This window comes from Sus scrofa, chromosome 5, assembly GCF_054392235.1.
Source record: "Sus scrofa isolate SSC_HxYL_T2T_F1_AM1 chromosome 5, Sscrofa_HxYL_maternal_Yorkshire_Landrace_v2.0, whole genome shotgun sequence".
NCBI lineage: Eukaryota > Metazoa > Chordata > Mammalia > Artiodactyla > Suidae > Sus > Sus scrofa.
In genome coordinates this window covers 71,164,592-71,179,898 of record NC_139387.1, presented here as the reverse complement: position 1 = coordinate 71,179,898, position 15,307 = coordinate 71,164,592, and the positions used below count along the sequence as shown (strand labels likewise).

Sequence of the window (15,307 nt, the reverse complement as noted above, 5' to 3'; positions counted from 1 at the left end):
GAGGGCGGTCCCTGCTACCGGGGAACCTGCGTCTGAAGTCAGTTCCTCCTTTCGTCCACCCCGCCTACCTTCTGTACTTCTGTCTCCACTTTCTTGGGATTGGTGGGGAATAAAAGGGCGCACACAGTGAAGTCAGGTCATGAAAGCACCAGGGGACTTTTTTTGCGGGGGCGGAGGTGAAAAGAAAGGAGAACGGTGAACAGGCCTTTGGCTCCAGTAAGAATGGCTCCAGCCAGAGGCAAAGGCAGCCACGGTGACTCTGCCTCAAAGTGAAAGCGAAAGCCAAGTAGGCGGAGAGAACAGAAAGGGCCAGGCTGCCGGCCAGGCAGGGGTGTTTGGAGCCCCTTCTCCAGCCGGGTCCTGGCCAGCGTGGGGGACTGAGGAAGGGCAGCGGGGGAGAGGGGCCTGAGAGCAGCCCCCATGGGCGCGGAGGGATGGTGTCTGCTGCTCTGCTTGCTTCTCTCCCGGGTGGCAGACGCCGGTGAGTTGGGGGCTGGCTGGTGTTACGTGTTGGGCTAAGGAAGCATTGGGTGGCCACCTTCCGTGAGATCCCAAAAGGGGAAAGGAGCCGGGGATGGCTTCCAATCACCGTCTAAGTCCAACAAGTGGAAGGCTCCGCAGCTGGTAAGCGGAAGGAACCAGTTGTACTGGGGAGAGAGGCTGAGAACTCTAGGGAGAGGGCCAAACGAGGAAGGAGGAGCCAGATTAAGAAGCAAAGGGCCTCTCAGCGGATGTGGTGGGGCCGCTGTCCTGCAGGGGGAGGGCGCTGGCCTGGGAACAGGCACCTTCTGGGGAAGCAGGGGGCCCCCCGCCACCTAGAAGATCACGTGGGAGGGGCTCCCCAGAGAGGTGGGGTGGCGCACCTGTAATGGAACTGAGCTGCCACCCTGGGGGCGGGGTGAGAAGTTGAGACGGCTGCCAGCGCCCTAGCAACCAAAACCATCTCCTCTCCCAGTGGCAATTTTGCTCATTTATTTGCTCTTGGTGAGAACTGCTTTGACTGAAGAGACAGTTTTTCACTGATAGTTGGAAATAAGAGTTTCATAAACCCCCTGAGCAAGGCAAATCCAGGACTTTAAATAATTCCCACCAAGAAGTAAATACCTGGAGGAGCAGGTGCTTCCCAGAAAGCTGGTTCTGGGTAAAAAAGGAGAACAGAGGGACGTGGAAGCAGCTCGGAAGCGGGAAGTTTACCCCTTGATGATTGGACAGTTTAGAGTGAGGGGAGCAAGTATAGAAGTAACTTTCTGGACAAGAGGGTGCTCACCCCAGCCTGTTCCCTGCAGTAGAAAGGCAGTGGCGGGCAGTGGATGTGGTCCTGGACTGCTTCCTGATGGAGGAAGGTGGGCACCGTGGAGCTTTTGCCAGCAGTGGGAACAAGATGAAGGCCTTGTTGGTGCTGAAGCAGGCGCCAGTGCCAGATGATGGCTCCCTGGAAGGCCTCACGGATTTCCAAGTGGGCACGCTGGCCAAGGACGACCCGCCCATTACCTTCGAGGCCTCAGGTAAGAGCCCTCCACCCTGTGTCCCAGCCCTGGGCTCCTCCAGTTCCTAGACCCAGTTCCCAAGGACAGCCCCCCATACCTGCTTCCCGTCAGCCCAGGTGTTCTCAATCCAGCTCAACCTCTGTGCTGCCCTTCTCACCAGTGAACCTGGTGCAGCTTCCCCAGGCCGAGGCCTTGCTCCATGCTGACTGCGGCGGGAAAGAGGTGACCTGTGAGATCTCCCGCTACTTTCTCCAGGCCAGGCAAAAGGCCACCGTGGAGACGGCAGCCTGGTTCATCACCAACGTGCAGGTGTCTGGAGGGGGACCTAGCATCTCCATGGTGATGAAGACTCTCGGGGATGCTGAGAAGGGGGCTGCTCTGCATCCCACGCTGAATGTGCCCCTGAGCCCCCAGGGGACTGTGCCAACTGCAGGTGAGAAAATGAAAAGTGGCAGAAAGTTTAGGTGTTTTTTGTTTTTTTTTTTTTTTAAGGGGTCAGAGATGAGGGAATAGTAGGAGAAGGGAAGGGACAAGCCCACCTCCATGCACATTTGTCATCTCAGGGTGTCCCCTAGGCCTCAATCCTTTCTTCTTAAAGACCCCAAATGGGGATAATTTTCATCTCACTGGGTGGCCTGAGGACATAAGACATGTGATGCTCAGTTTTCTTTTTTTTTTTAATGGCCGCCCCTTCGGCATATGGAAGTTCCCAGGCCAGGGATTAAATCCAAGCCACAGCTATGACCTACACCACAGCTGTGGCACTTGGTCCTTTAACCACCGCACTGGGCCAGGGAGTTAACCCTCACATCCACAGTGACCTGAGGCGCTGCGGTTGGAGTCTGAACCCACTGCACCATAGCAGGAAATCCTGTGATGCTCTGTTTTTGTATGCTGCCCACAGCCATCTTTTTGAGCCGAGCACCTCCCCAGGGAACAGCTCCCCTGGTCTGGTGCATCAAGATGATGAGAGCAGAGCACAGGCACACAGAATTTGTTCCTTATTAGTAAAACCCGGTCCTTGCCCTCTCCAACCTTGCATATCCCTGAGGGCATAGGAAATTGAAAACATGATGATAGGTTTCTCCAGAATTCATTGAATCCAATATTTTGCCTCCAAGAGGAGACAACCAGTCCAGAGGAGTTTAGGGGCTTACCCTCCTAGTCTTAGAAAGCTCCAGATCACTCAGGCTATTCTGTGGTCCAACCTAAATTTATCCTGCTACATCAGAAAAGGGCTCCTTGGAGTTCCCGTTGTGGCTTAGTGGATTAAGAACCCAACTAGTATCCATGAGGATGCAGGTTTGATCCCTGGCCTCACTCAGTGGGTTGAGGATTCCACGTTGCCACAAGCTAAGGCATAGGTCGCAGATGTGGCTCAGATCCCATGTTGCTGTGGCTGTGGTGTAGGCTGGCAGCTGTGGCTCCAATTCAGCCCCTAGCCTGGGAACTTCCATATGCTGCAGGTGCGACCCTAAAAAGAAAAAAAAGGGGGAGTCCTCACGTCTGTCCAGTGTCAACCATAGTCCTAGCATGGCTAGGTATTGCTCCCTTTCATTTTTGAATATTTCAAACCTACAAAAAAGTGAAATAACATAATACACACCTGTATACCATGCACCTGGATTCCCCAACTGAATCCTCCTTAACATCTTGCCTCATCCCCTCCTCCTCCCTCCCCCTCTTGCCATGTATTTCCCACCTTCTTAACTAATTGAAAGTCAACTGCTGACATAGCTCTACACTTGATCCCAAATGCTTCCATGGATGGCATGTCTTAGTTTATAATCAAAGACAAAAATGTTCTCCATAATCATAAAACCGTCACCTCAGCAGCAGCCCAAGGTGGGGAGCAGTCTACCCGGGGTGCAGGCCATACGAGGGTGCAGTGTGCAGGTAACTTAAAAGCATATTCTCACTGCTCTCCCTGCCCTGGCAATTCTGAACCATCTCAGTGATCGAACATTCCCCCTTGCCAGGGCGTGCTGTCCCCACATCCCCGGCCCCTGATCATTATACTTATGCCTTTGAAAACTGAAAGAATAACACTCTCAAATATAAAGTCCAAATTCCACCTTCTCCAATTGCCCTTGTGTGGTGTCCTATAGCTTTTGGGGGTGCGGTTTGGTTTTTGAACTCCAGGATCCAAACAAGGACTGAGCCTTGCATTTACCTGTCCGGACCCTTCAGCCTCCTTTCCTCTGGAACAGTCTTCAAGGCCCAGACGTTTTTGAGGCCAGGCCGTCATCTTGTAGATGTCTCACCATTTGCATTTGTCTGACTGTTTTCCTCATTAGCCTGAGATTCAGCATGTTTGGCTCAAGTACCACCACTGTGTGCTTTTTTAAACTCTGACTCCTTTAGTCTCCTCAGAAGCCTTGCCCCAAGCAGAAGGAGCTTGGCAAACACTGACTAGCTTGCCCAAGGTCAGAGAGCAAGTAAATGGAAGAGCCTGGCTTCAAAAAGCTTTGCCAGCTACTCCAGGAGTCCCTACCTGAGGATCAACAGTAACCCATAATTTTGCATGTGTATTCTTCTTGCACTTCCATCAGACTGTGCAAGAGGTGAGTGACTCCAGAATAGTTAAGTGTACCATGCTGTACCCTGCAACACTGCCTCTCAACCCGCCACAGCATGCCACAGCTGAGATCAGGTGGCCTCGAGGATGGAGAGCCCACAGTCACCCCTCTTTTTCTCCCCCAGTGGAGTTCCAGGTGACAACACAGACCCCGTCCTTGAATCTTCTGCTAGGATCCACAGCTTCCCTGCACTGTGGCTTCTCCATGGCCCCAGGCTTGGACCTCACCAGCGTGGAGTGGCGGCAGCAGCATGGGGGCAGTGGCCATCTGGTGTACAGCTGGACCACCATGGGGCAGGGGCAGGCCCAGCAGGAGGGCGCCACCCTAGACCCTGAGCAACTGCTCATGGCTGGGGACGCCACCCTCACCCTACCCAGCCTCACTGTGAAGGATGAGGGGGCCTACATCTGCCAGATCACAACCTCCCTGTACCAAACTCAACAGATTGTCCAGCTCCATGTCCAAGGTAAGGCCGGGACAGAGTTATCCCTATTGGGGGTGGGGTCAGACACAAGGACTACATTCCCACAGCCCCAATGCCATCTCCGACCTGGACGTGCAGGTGGCATCAGACTGGGTTTCCCATCACACTCTAGGATAATAAATTCCACTGCGACTTTCCCAGCCCAGGACTCTGCTGCCCCACCCTGGCTGGTTGTCTCCAGTCACCCCCGTCCTTTTGGACCACATCCTAAGGAGGAGCAGTGGTAGACCAAGGAGGGGCTGGGAGTGGTCCTGACCAGGAGGACTGTTTCAACACCGACAGTCTTCAAAATCACTGGCTTGGGAGTTCCCGTCGTGGCACAGTGGTTAACGAATCCGACTAGGAACCCTGAGGTTGCGGGTTCGGTCCCTGCCCTTGCTCAGCAGGTTAAGGATCCGGCACTGCCGTGAGCTGTGGTGTAGGTTGCAGACGTGGCTCGGATCCCGCGTTGCTGTGGCTCTGGCGCAGGCCGGCGGCTACAGCTCTGATTCGACCCCTAGCCTGGGAACCTCCATATGCTGCGGTAGCGGCCCAAAGAAATGGCAAAAAGACAACAAAAAAAATCACTGGCTTGTAGTGATGCTAAGAAGCAAGCCACCTTTTGGTTGATTTCGCTGCTATGTTTCAGTTCCCTGTCAAAATTATGCCCCTTGTGTCCCACATCCAGGGTGGACCCCTCACCCCCTCCCCAACCCTGGCACCCCACTGAGGAGGGAACTTCAGCCTCCACAAGCTGCTCTCATGCTCAGCAGGAGAGGAAGACTCTAGGCTCCTCTGCTGTCCTGGTGATGCCTCTGTCACTCTTTTCTTCCAGCTGCCCCAAAAGTAAGACTGAGCCTGGTGAATGAAGCTCATTCACATACCCTCATCTGCAGTGTCACTGGCTATTATCCTCTGGATGTGACGGTGACGTGGATCCGGGAGGAGCTGGGCGGAGCCCTGGTTCCAGTCTCCGACGCCTCCTTCTCCAGCCTTCGGCAAAGCGCAGCAGGCACCTACAGCATCTCCTCCTCCTTGACAGCAGATCCTGGCTCTGCGGGTGCCACTTACACCTGCCACATCACCCACATCTCCCTGAAGGATCCCCTTGTGGCCAACACCTGGGTTGCCCCACAAGGTAAGGGAGTGCCCTTCTTTCCCCAGCCCCATACTTGGGTTTGCAGCTCCTGCCCCCTGGCCTTGTTCTGCATCCCATAGTCTCAGCTTCCTCCCCAAGGTGGCTTCCTCCACAGCTCCCACCACACATCCCACTGCAACTTTATTACACCCCAGATTCAAGTGTACCAGGCACTGCTGAGAGCCAGAGACCAGAGCTGAACAAGTCTTCAGCCAGAGAGAGAGACCAGGCAGTCAGGGAAGACGACCTGGGAGGCAGAGGGGATGGGACCTGTGAGCCAGGTGGGCTGGCTCCGGGGGGAGGGAACACTGGGACAGGAGGGACAGCACATGCACAGATGTAATTATAGAGCTACCTAAAAAGAACTGGGGGACCTGCAGGCTAAAGGCAGGGGTGTGTGGGAAGAGGGGAAGGTGGCCAAGAAGCCCGAGGACTGACTGCATTAACTGAGCAGCTATATCAAGCCAGCATCATCCTGAGCACTCAGCTGTGTGCCCGCCGTCGACATGCCTCCCATTTCAGAGAGGAGTAAACGGCACTTAGAGATGTTCAGCAACTTGCTCGAGGTCACCTGCCTAGTCAGTAATAAAACTGAAAATGTGGGAGTTCCCGTCATGGCGCAGCAGAAACAAATCCAACTAGGAACTCTGAGGTTATGGGTTCCATCCCTGGCTCACTCAGTGGGTTGAGGATCTGGCATTGCCATGAGCTGTGGTGTAGGTCGCAGACGTAGCTCAGATCTGGCGTGGCCGTGGCTATGGTGCAGGCTGGCAGCTGTAGCTCCGATTTGACCCCTAGCCTGGGAATCTCCATATGCCATGGGTGTGGCCCTAAAATAAAAAAAAAAAATTAGGAGTTCCCGTCGTGGCGCAGTGGTTAACGAATTCAACTAGGAACCATGAGGTTGCGGGTTCGGTCCCTGCCCTTGCTCAGTGGGTTAAAGATCCGGTGTTGCCGTGAGCTGTGGTGTAGGTTGCAGACGCGGCTCGGATCCCGCGTTGCTGTGGCTGTGGTGTAGGCCGGTGGCTACAGCTCCGATTCGACCCCTAGCCTGGGAACCTCCACATGCCGTGGGAGCGGCCCAAGAAATAGCAAAAAGACAAAAAAAAAAAAAAAAAAACCTGAAAAATGTGAAAAATAGGCAGCCTGATTCTTATTCAGCCTCAGCCTCTTACTGCTGTTAGTGGGCAGATAACAGACCTTCAAACTAGAACTTGACCCGAGGCCACAGAATGTCATAAGATCTTATACCACAAAGAATCTGCACCTGGAAATGCAGGCATCCAGGTGGAATGAGCGTTACCTGGTGGCTCAAGAGACTAGGCTTCCCCAAAACAGGGTTTGTGCCTTAGCTCCTGTCATCCCCCAGCTGTTTAGAGAATTCCAGTTTAACTGTCGACAACTAATCTAAACAAAACCTCTCCTGCAAAGCAACTTGAAAATGTGTTGTCCTCAGGTGGGAAGAGGTAGAGAATTCTGTGTGGAGTAACACAGGGACATGCACCCTGAGCAGGTCCCAGTGCCAGTGTGTGCCTGGTCCCTGGGTGAGAGTAGAACACCTGACAGGAACCCCTCCACGGGCATACTCACACATACACGTGCGAGCCTGCAAGTATGCTCGTGTGTGCACACACACACACACACACACACACACACACACACACTCTGTCCCTCCTGCCGGGACAGACACTGCAGTGAGGGCTCAGTATGATTCCTGCCCACTGATTCCTGTCCACACTTCTGTCAGCCACAGAGCAGGGGACGGCCTTTGGAATCCTTTTTGCCAGCAGCCTCTTCCTCCTTGCCCTGCTGTTCCTGGGGCTGCAGAGACGCCAAGGTAAGAAAGAGCCCGGTCGCTCCCGGCTCTGGCCCTGACCCTCCTCACTTGGAGATCGACCTGCTCCAGACATCGCCACCGCAAGCCAGGGATGAAGCCCAGGCGTCCCACGTCCCAGCCAGCCCTCCGCAGCCCCCCAGCTCTTGAGGTTCCTCAGCTGAAACCAACGTCGTTCCCTCCTGTTCTCTCCTAGCTGCCTCACCAAAGCCTGCCGAGACCCCGAGGCACTTTGGGTAGCCACTCTCCCACCTTAGACTTAAGAGGCAGTCACATTCTCCCAGGAGGACTCTCAGCCAAGTCCCAGAGCTCAAAAAGGCCCAAGAATGGTATGGAGAAGGCACAGACCTCTGGCTCTGGGTGTCTGCAGGCCTCAGCCTTCCTTCACTGTCCTGGACTGATGGCATACAAGGGAGAAATGTGAACTGCTGAGAGGGTGGCAGAAAGGCAGGAGGGTGGAGGTTGAAACACTGAATTCAAGGTGGTAGAAAAAGGTAACAGAAAAAAATTAAGGAAGAAGCAAGTGAGAGACACTGAGGCAAGGGGGTGGGTGTTGGGCAACCACACACAATCACTGAACACTGTCCAAATCAAAGCCCCTCATGTCCTCAGAAGCAAAGCCTTTCCACTTTCCTGTCTTTTCCACACTGAGCCCCCCTGCCCCCTGCCAGCCTCTTGGACATGTGAAAGGGAGACACACGCCCCCCCCCCCCCCGCCCAGAGGCAGCCCTGGGGCCCCATCTCAGTTGCTCTGTGTAACCTTGAGCTGGGACTGAGGTCCTGCCCCTTTGGACAGTTGCTGGGCATTTCAGGACACCTCCAGACCCCTCACTCCCTCTGCTGCAGGGGAGCGGTCTCCCTGCAATCATTCCTAAAGTAGCCCTGGCCAGTGCAGTGGAACTTGGCAAAGGCCGCTGTGTGCAAGGACTTCGGGGTGCAGGATGCGTCCACTGCACGTCTCCTCAGGGCCCAGCCCAGCAGCTGGAGGGGGGAGGTGGCAGATGTCTGAGGGAACCCGCAGGTGTTTGTCAGTGAGATGCCCGCTCGGCTTCCTGCCCTGGCTTCCTGTCACCCACACCTGGAAAGCTGGGCTGCTTTAGGCACCAGCGCTGAGAACCTGAGAGCGGAGACCACTTCCCCTGCCTACACCCAGATCTTTCATCTCAAGAAGACTCACAGCCCACATAAGCTGCCCTTCCGGCCTAAGGCAGCATCAGAAAGAATTAGAAACAACACCCCTCCCCCCCAATCACTCCAACCCAAACAACAGCCACGTCAGTTGAGTGGTAGGAAGTTGTAATTTTTTTTTTCTTTTTTTTCTTTTTTTTTTTTTTGCCTTTGTCCAGAATACATGAAATTGGTAAATATGCCACATGCCTTTGGTGGAAGTACTGTTATCATTCTATACAAGTATGAGGCCAGGATTAGGAAAAAAGACAGAGGGGATGGCAGACACACAGTGGAGCCCCCACATTGTCTCATGGCGACCCAAAGGGCTGTGGGGCCTCAGCTTCGTGACAGCCAGGCCCCGGGTGTAGCTGCACGTCTGTTCATGCACATGGCTGGTGGGAGGGAAGGGGGACAGCAAAGACACAGGAGAGGGCACAGGGCAGGGCAAGAGAGAGAGAGAGAGAGAGAGAGAGAGAGAGAGAGTAGAGGGGCTGATGTCCCCAGAAGAACAAAGCCGACTACATCTGGGAGCCTCAGGGACAGAGACCAGGGGTGATTCCTGTGATGGGACGGGGCAGGCCAAGCGGGCAGGTTTGCTCCAGGCCTGGGACACATCGAGGACAGTGGTGGTTCTTCTCCAGCAGTGACCCCCTGCATCAGGCAGGGGGAGCCCAGAGGGGCCCATTGGGAGGGCACACTGACTGCCTTGGTCCGGCTCTTCCGTCCGCCCGGGGGGCAGGACGCAGGGAAGGTGGGACAGGATGTGGGGAGGGGAGAGATGGGTCTGCGTCCCGAAATGCTGCTACATGGAAAGCCCAGCCTTGGCCGCCTCCTGCTGGAAGGAAGAGGGACCTGGGCGGTCCCCCTTCTCTTCCCTGCCGGCTCCCCTCCCCTCAGACCTTTTCCTGAAGCCCAGCATGGCCCTGAGACAGACTAGGCAGCTCCTGTCCTTGGGTCGCACTGTCTGTGCCAGAAACCACGCAAAGAGGAGGACAGGAAAGGGGGCCACATGGAACTCAGGCAGGGGCACTTTGGAAGGGGAACATACAGTGGGAAGAACAGAGGCCGCTCCAGATGAGAGGGCCCCGCAGCGGTGCAGCAGCCCACAGCCTCCATCCCAAGGCTGGGTGGGCAGGAGTGGTCAGGAGCGGCCCAGCCTCAGGAGGGGCCTCACCCCTGTCTTCGGCAAGAACCACGGGTGGTGTGGAGGGAAGGTGTCCTGGAGGCTCCAGGGCCCTCACCTCCAACAGGAAGGGAGGGACAGGACCCTCCCTAGCAAGAGGGCTCTTGTGAGCTTCAGTGGCTTCCTCTGAGCTTGGTATTTTCACGTTCGGCCCTTGACTCGCTATTTCTCTATAACTAACAGGCATTCTCTCCATATCTATGCCAATAACTAAAATGAAGGGAGAGTCTCAAACTTTGGCTAAATCACAGTATTTGCCACCCTCACAAACAAACAATGCTGTGGGAACTGCGGACTGGAGCCCCTCCCAGCTGCGAGCTTGTAGAACTGCTTCTGGGATGGGAACGAGGGTCCTGGGGTCTCGTTATCCATACGTGTCCTCCACTTCTCCAGAGGATAAGATAAAAGGTTGTGAGATCCCTGACGACATAGAAAATCCTGGACTAAAAGGTGAGAAATAATGGTGAAAACCAGGTTTGACTTTCTACCTGCCATACTGGCCTTAGGGCCCATCCCAGGCTCCCCTTCAGGCCTGGCCCAGGAGGAGAGCTCCAAGTGACCGGGACATCCTCCCAGTTGTCCCCAGTCTCCACCAGCCAGCAACCTGGCCTCCCTTGCCAACCCCTCAGGCACCAACACGCTTCTCCTGTCCCTGTCTTGGCCCCTTCCAGGGCACGTCACCTCAGCTCCACCCCTTCCCGTCCTGTGGCCTCCAGCTCTTTTTGGCTTTGGGGGAACTTGAGAACATGAGAGGGTAGGAAGGAGACGCCAGCTGTTGCTCTTCAGGTAGTTACTTCAAGACTGCACCACGAGCAGCATTTCTAGTGTCGCGGGACCGAGTGCAAAGGAAAGCAACAGAAAAGGAGGAGTGGGCGATGGAGGATCTGGGGCTGGGATGGAGGAAGGCGGATGGGGAAGTTCCAGGGAGAAAAGAGGGAGAGGGATGTGAGTTTGGATGGCAATGGAGTACAGGGAAGGGGGGGCACATTCTCAAGCAAAAAAGTAAACTGGGCACAGGAATCAGGAGGTCCCAGATGGAAAAGAGAAAGAGACAGGAGAGAACAAGAGGGCAAATGACATCAGGTTACTAGACATTCAGCTGTCATTGTAGGTGACCCCTCCCCAGGGTCTCCCTCCATCCCAAGCCAGTGACAAAGAGCACAGCCCCACCTCCTCAGGACAGGAGGGACCACCTCCCCCACCCAGTCTCTCGAAGGGTAGGCTTGTTCATCCAGGAAGTCCCTCGTCTCAGCCCTTCCTCCCTCCCGAACCAGGTGGTGACCCCCTGACCCCGGCAGCGATGTCCATACCTCAGTGAGAGCAGCCCCACTCCCCAGGCAGGCAGGCAGGCAGGCAGGGCTGGGAGAAGACTCCGGGACCTTCCCACCTCTTCACCCCACCAGCCACCTCAGCGATACTTACTTACAATAACTACCACGATGATGGCACAGATCGCTCCCAGCATGATCATCATCTGAGGAAACAGTGACACGAAATGAGCCCTTGGATTTGGGGAAGGAGGAAAGGAGCCAGGACTAGCGATGTGGGAGCAGCACGTCCTCTGTCCTGGGGACAGTGGAGGAAGCCACATGTCCCCCGGGACAGCTGAAGGCCTTCCACTCCTCGTGCTCCCCTGTCAGACAGTAAACCCCTCACCACAGCTGAAGCTTCTCAAAAACTTCAGAGGGTCTGCAGCTTGGTCCTTTTTTCCTAGTTCTGCTGCTTTCAAAGGAACGCCAGTGAAGGTACAGACTTTGTCTCTTTGGTCAACCGGTTCAGTTTTCATCATAAAGGGTTCTGTTCATTCCCCAGAGCTGCAGGTATTTAAATATATATCTGCCCTAGCTAGCCATTGGGTCGAGGTTGGTGTGTCTGAGGAAGGGCCAGATGAGAATTTTTCCAGGGGTCCTTGGGGAAAAGAGGCTCGTCTAACTCCTCTGAACTCCTCAGGGTTCTCCTCCCCTAGTGAGAGGTTCCGAGTACTCTAGCCTCCCCTGGTGGCCAACTCGGGTAATGCAGCTCAAGAAGGTCTTTCCATATTTTCTCCCAAGAGTCGCACAGAACGCAGATCCTGAGTGGTGAGAGGGACGGAATATGGAACCCAGGGTTTTTCCTGCCTCCTATGCATCGAGGCCAAGGAAAAGAAAAGGGAGAGGACAAGAACATTCACCTTGCAGTTTTTCCACCAATACTTCCTCTTTAGCTTGGCAGCGCTGCTCTCAAATTGCGATGCTCCTGCCTGCAAAGCGTCGGCTCGGTCATCCAGCTCTGACAGCTTCTGGTCCCTCTCTAGGACCTTATCCACATTCACACGAATGATATCCACCACCTGAGGGGGGCGCAGAACAAAGGTGCTAAGCTCCCCACCAGAGCAGGGAAAAGAACAGCATCTGCCCTGAGTAACTCTAGGATGCCTTGCCTCCAAACGTCCTTGATTTGGAAACTCTCAAAGAAAAAGCTATCCACCTACCTCCTCCACTTGTGCCTGGGTCTGCTGTAGGCGTCTGTTACTGGTCGTGTTAGGAGGAGGGCCAGGGGGACCCCCACCTGGGGCAGCCCCTTCTGCCCCTTCAGTGGGTGGCTGAGCTGGAGCAGACCTGTGGAGAGAAGTGCACAAAGTGACCAAAACAAGAAAAGAATCATGTGCATTCTCACCCCATGCCAGCAAAGCAGTGGTGACAACGTTGTACGCAGTCCGAAGGGATTCCAGCTCCTTGGCAATACCCAGGAGGGGGATGCAGCAGAGAGGCCAGAAGTAAAAGATGAAAGATGCTATAACAATTTGATGGGGCTCAGGGACATCCAGGCTGACATCAAGAGATTTCATTTGGGCTATCCAAATTCAAACACCATCCTCTGGCACAATAGCTGCTGGGACAAATGGGCCAGCCTTGGCCTAAATGCCATTCCTCTGCCTCTCAGAAGCCTTTCACGTGAAGTCAAACTGGAAAACTCCAATCCAGGTTAGCAAAAATGTCCACAAACGACTGACCCTCAGGACAAGCCCACAGACTGAACAGCTCCTTTTTGCAAAGCCTGCATATAAAAAGAAAGGCCAAGCTAACAGACTCTGCTTATGGGGAGCTGGTTATGTTTCACACAATGATTAGTATATGATGGCCCCTCTAGGACAACTTGGAGAATCACCAAAGGCAAGTCCTCTGTCAGTAGAGTGAGTCAGGACTGTTTGCTTGCCTTGTTTTTGGCAGAGAAGACTGGGGTTTCACTTAGAAATTGGGGGCCAAAGCAATTGTATTGTGAGACTGTTCCAAGAATGACAGGGACAGGAAGCAAAAACACTGGATGTGATCCTCAGTGTACATGCATCAGAAACATTCTGTCCCTTCCTTTTCCAGATTTGGCATCAAGTCCCAGGAGACTCTCCTAGTTCTTTATGTGCCAAGGAGAAATCTTGGTTTACACTGCTATACACAGAGACCATGCTCTCTTCCCCTTAGCCTTAGGGGGAGAATAATCTGGTGTGGGATCCTCAACATAAACTCCTCTCCAGGCCCCAACACATGGAAGTTAAATTCACCCCCCCAAAGAATTCCCAGAAGTCTAACCTAAGACATGAGATTTTCTCTGCCAAGGAACCCACAGGCAGGAGGGGGACCTCTCAAATTTGATGAAGAAGAGAAATTACAATAACTCCTCAAACAGAAGCAGAATCCCACAAAACATACCTCATAGCAGCAGTCCACAAGTGAATGCGCTACGGATGAAACCATCACAAAGTCACCAAAAAGGTAAAGCCTTGACTACTCACAATAGAACTAATGCCCAGAAGTTCCTCCTCTCTACTAAGCAAGTAAATTTCAGCCTGAAAGGATAGAGAATAACTTCTCAAAGAGGTAATACTCCCAGATGACACCTGACTCATCCCCACTAAAAGAAGCATCTCCCATTTCCCTCTGAGGCACAATGGAGGCAAAGGAAAGCCATGGAAGCCACCAGACTCCTCTGCTCCTACTGAGCTAAGCAATCTAGGTCTCTGACTGAAAGTGGAAAATTCAATGAGTAGGGAGCAGGCAGTGTTTGGTCCTGGAAGCAGTCCAGGCTGGTGGCACCAATGACAAGATTAAGGTCAGAGACCTCGTGATGCCCTTCTAGTCACCAAGTTTTCCCCATCTCCTTCCCACATGGATGCTACTGGGAACCAGTCGGCTGAGACGATTCCCCCTCCCCCAAATGAAAACCTATGGAATCCTAGGGCTTGGCCAAAAATGCACAGAATGTCATATACGGTTAAAACTGTAGAAATCCAATAGAGAAAAGGGGAATTGGTTATAAAGGATTTGAAGGGACCATTTCACTTAATAACTTGTAGCGAGCGAGTTGGGAACACTCAGGAGTAATATATCCGGAGATAGTTATAACCCTTATGTAACATAAATAAATCTGTTCCCTTTTCTGTCACCAAGAGAAGCATCAAAAATACATCTAGGACCAGACCAGGACTCCAGGAAAGAATGGAAAGTTCTTCATTCGTCTAGCCCTAGTTCTTCCTCAAGGTTTTGGAATGGGAGTGATGTTGAAGATGATCAGAGACTAAGTTGAATGTGTTGAGGAAAGGGGTTGAGGGGATCCTCAGCTGTTTCTCTTCCAAATACTTGGCTAAGACTCAATAACAGGAAAACATCACCTACACGGGTGGCCTTGGGATGAGTGGCTGCTTGGAATCACATGCCCCTGCCCCTTGAGCCTTTCTGAGCTGCTCACCTAGCGCCAGGGAACTGGCAGGTAAGTTTCTGGAGCTTTGCTCACAGCCAAGAAGAGTTGGGGGGTACCCAAGTCAGAGATTGCAGGACAAGCCAAGTTACTAACTGGCAGGTGCACCCATGGCCATGACTGTCTTTCTAGAGGCCCTAAGTACAGCTTCAACCAACAACAAGAAAGGGCCTGGGGTAGGCCCCTACCCGGTGTCTTGGCGCACCATCTTTCAACAGAGACCTGACTGAGGAGCCCCACAGGCGAGAGAAGAGGGGCAGCGAAAGTGGGACCCCCGCGCCCCTGCGCCGCCCGTGGGATGCTGGCTGGAACTGGTGCAGGAATGAGGTGCAGCCTCCCTTCCCCAAGGGTGGCCCGGCCCAGGGCTGGTGCGCGGCGGTGGTTCCCCGCGTCGCTGCATCTGCTGCAATGCGCCATTTTCGGTCCCGCAGAGTTCTGCGCTGGGGGTGAGAGTTGGCAAGGAGGTGTCGCGCCCCCCACACCAGAGTCAACTCACATGTCTCAAACAGAGGAAGGAGAGGTCTGTCTCCTCTCCGGAGGCTGCGGCGTGACACCGGGTCAGGGAACTCTGCGGTGAAACCGACGGCAACGCCACGCTCCTCCTCTTGCTGACCACCTGGAGCTCTAGCTGCGGTGGAACTCACTGCAGCGGCCGCTCAGGCCCCAGTCTTTATTAGTGCTGGTCACGCCCCCGGATCACGCTGATAAACCTGTGGACCAAT

The 15,307-nt window shown here is 54.0% G+C and overlaps 2 protein-coding genes across 13 annotated transcripts; one reads left to right on the top strand and one right to left on the bottom strand.

The window, feature by feature from the left end:
• The first annotated feature begins 301 nt into the window (after positions 1 to 301).
• On the top strand, positions 302 to 8,875 carry TAPBPL (TAP binding protein like). 12 transcript variants are annotated; one of them, XM_084956898.1, is made up of 7 exons: positions 302 to 481; positions 1,290 to 1,505; positions 1,662 to 1,920; positions 4,191 to 4,532; positions 5,365 to 5,667; positions 7,415 to 7,504; positions 7,698 to 8,875. In XM_084956898.1, the coding sequence occupies exons 2-7, from the start codon at positions 1,422 to 1,424 to the stop codon at positions 7,739 to 7,741; spliced, it is 1,122 nt and encodes a 373-aa protein (XP_084813024.1). In that variant the 5' UTR covers positions 302 to 481; positions 1,290 to 1,421; the 3' UTR covers positions 7,742 to 8,875. The 12 variants fall into 12 exon arrangements, 11 of the variants coding, with proteins under 11 accessions (XP_084813024.1, XP_005653215.2, XP_084813021.1 ...); XM_005653158.4 differs by having other exon boundaries at positions 1,648 to 1,920; XM_084956895.1 differs by having other exon boundaries at positions 1,599 to 1,920.
• VAMP1 (vesicle associated membrane protein 1) lies at positions 8,781 to 15,230 on the bottom strand. The gene is made up of 5 exons (XM_005653160.4): positions 15,082 to 15,230; positions 12,325 to 12,451; positions 12,025 to 12,183; positions 11,277 to 11,328; positions 8,781 to 10,861 (listed from the first exon to the last, which is right to left on the bottom strand). Coding segments are annotated over exons 1-5 (357 nt in total). The 5' UTR covers positions 15,084 to 15,230; the 3' UTR covers positions 8,781 to 10,844.
• Positions 15,231 to 15,307: the final 77 nt, after the last annotated feature.